Source organism: Olea europaea, unplaced genomic scaffold (assembly GCF_002742605.1).
Source record: "Olea europaea var. sylvestris unplaced genomic scaffold, O_europaea_v1 scaffold33594, whole genome shotgun sequence".
In the NCBI taxonomy this organism is placed as follows: domain Eukaryota; kingdom Viridiplantae; phylum Streptophyta; class Magnoliopsida; order Lamiales; family Oleaceae; genus Olea; species Olea europaea.
Genome location: NW_019252580.1, coordinates 1 through 1,241, shown reverse-complemented (window position 1 = coordinate 1,241; position 1,241 = coordinate 1). Strand labels below are relative to the sequence as shown.

General features: G+C 36.7%; 1 protein-coding gene across 1 annotated transcript; it reads left to right on the top strand.

The window, feature by feature from the left end:
* Positions 1-318: 318 nt before the first annotated feature.
* LOC111385963 (putative acyl-coenzyme A oxidase At3g06690) lies at positions 319-955 on the top strand (the record flags this gene model as incomplete). Its single annotated transcript, XM_023010387.1, has 1 exon — positions 319-955. A coding segment is annotated over one exon (300 nt), but the record flags the coding sequence as incomplete, so codon positions are not given.
* Between the last annotated feature and the right edge of the window lie 286 nt (positions 956-1,241).

The following is a 1,241-nucleotide window of genomic DNA, read 5'->3' as shown; positions in this document are numbered from 1 at the left end:
AACCCCAACCCCGACCCAGCTCAACCCCCAGAAAGAGACAAAATAATAATAATAATAATAATAATAATAATAATAATAATAATCTATGTCCTGGATATTTGCTATACTTCAAATTTGGTTTGAGTTTAGAACTAAATTTTGAAGTCATTGAGTTTAAGATGTAACGTTCTCCTAGCATGGTAAATTTATTGCATCCATGTTCTATCTAATTACCGCTTTTCACGTTCGTCAAGGCTTATTTTCTAGCAATGCCTAAACAAAACTCGCTTGGTTTTGTCAGGCGATTATCACTGGGAAAATGAGAATCTTAGGTAGTAACATGGACACTCTGAAAGTTGTGAACTGACAGAAATTTACACACATTTGCAGAATATATTGGGTCTTCTTAGATCGATGTATGTGCTGGTCACACTGGAAGAAGATGCTGCATTTCTTCGATATGGATACTTATCAACAGACAATGCTGCTGCTGTGAGAAAAGAAGTCGCCAAACTTTGCAGTGAAATCAGACCACAAGCACTTGCTTTGGTTAGTACTTTTGGTATACCAGATGCTTTCTTGAGTCCTATTGCCTTTGATTGGGTTGCTGCAAATTCTTGGTCCACTGTTGAGAACTAGCTTTAACAGCCTCTTCGCGCTAGTATTCCTGTGAAATCAGACTGGTGAAGATTTTGAATCTGCTGGAGAAAGTTAGATAGGGAATAATGCTTGAATTCGAAGGGAAGAGCTGGAGAGTTCATAAGCCCTGAAAATTGAGTTGAAAACTAGTCTGCTCAAATTTTATGTGGTTGTGTTTTGTTTTTCTTGTACGTTGCAATAAGTTGGTTTAGATGTTGCGAGTACTACCTTCTTGTAACCAAAACACGTAATTCTATTTGGTTGTGTAAAACGGTTGTTCAAATAAAAATTATTTAATAGCGCATCTGAGCTCGACCCTTAGTTGAGTTGACACGAACTCTGCCTCTGCATCCGCAATTTGTTGTTCGACTCCTCTCTCTTTTATTTCTACGTATTTGCATAAAAACTCGAGTCATTTCATAGAATCATTGTTTCACCAAGTTAAAAGGGCTCATTTATTTAATTTCCGTGTAATACTTTGGTAAATGGGTACCGATAACAAAAATGCTAATTTTCGGCATTGCATCAAACAATGCTTAAAAAATAATGTGAAAAACAATGGATAATGTGATTGTGGCCTCCTTACTACATAGACGAGTGATCATCACCACTCTAGATGAATA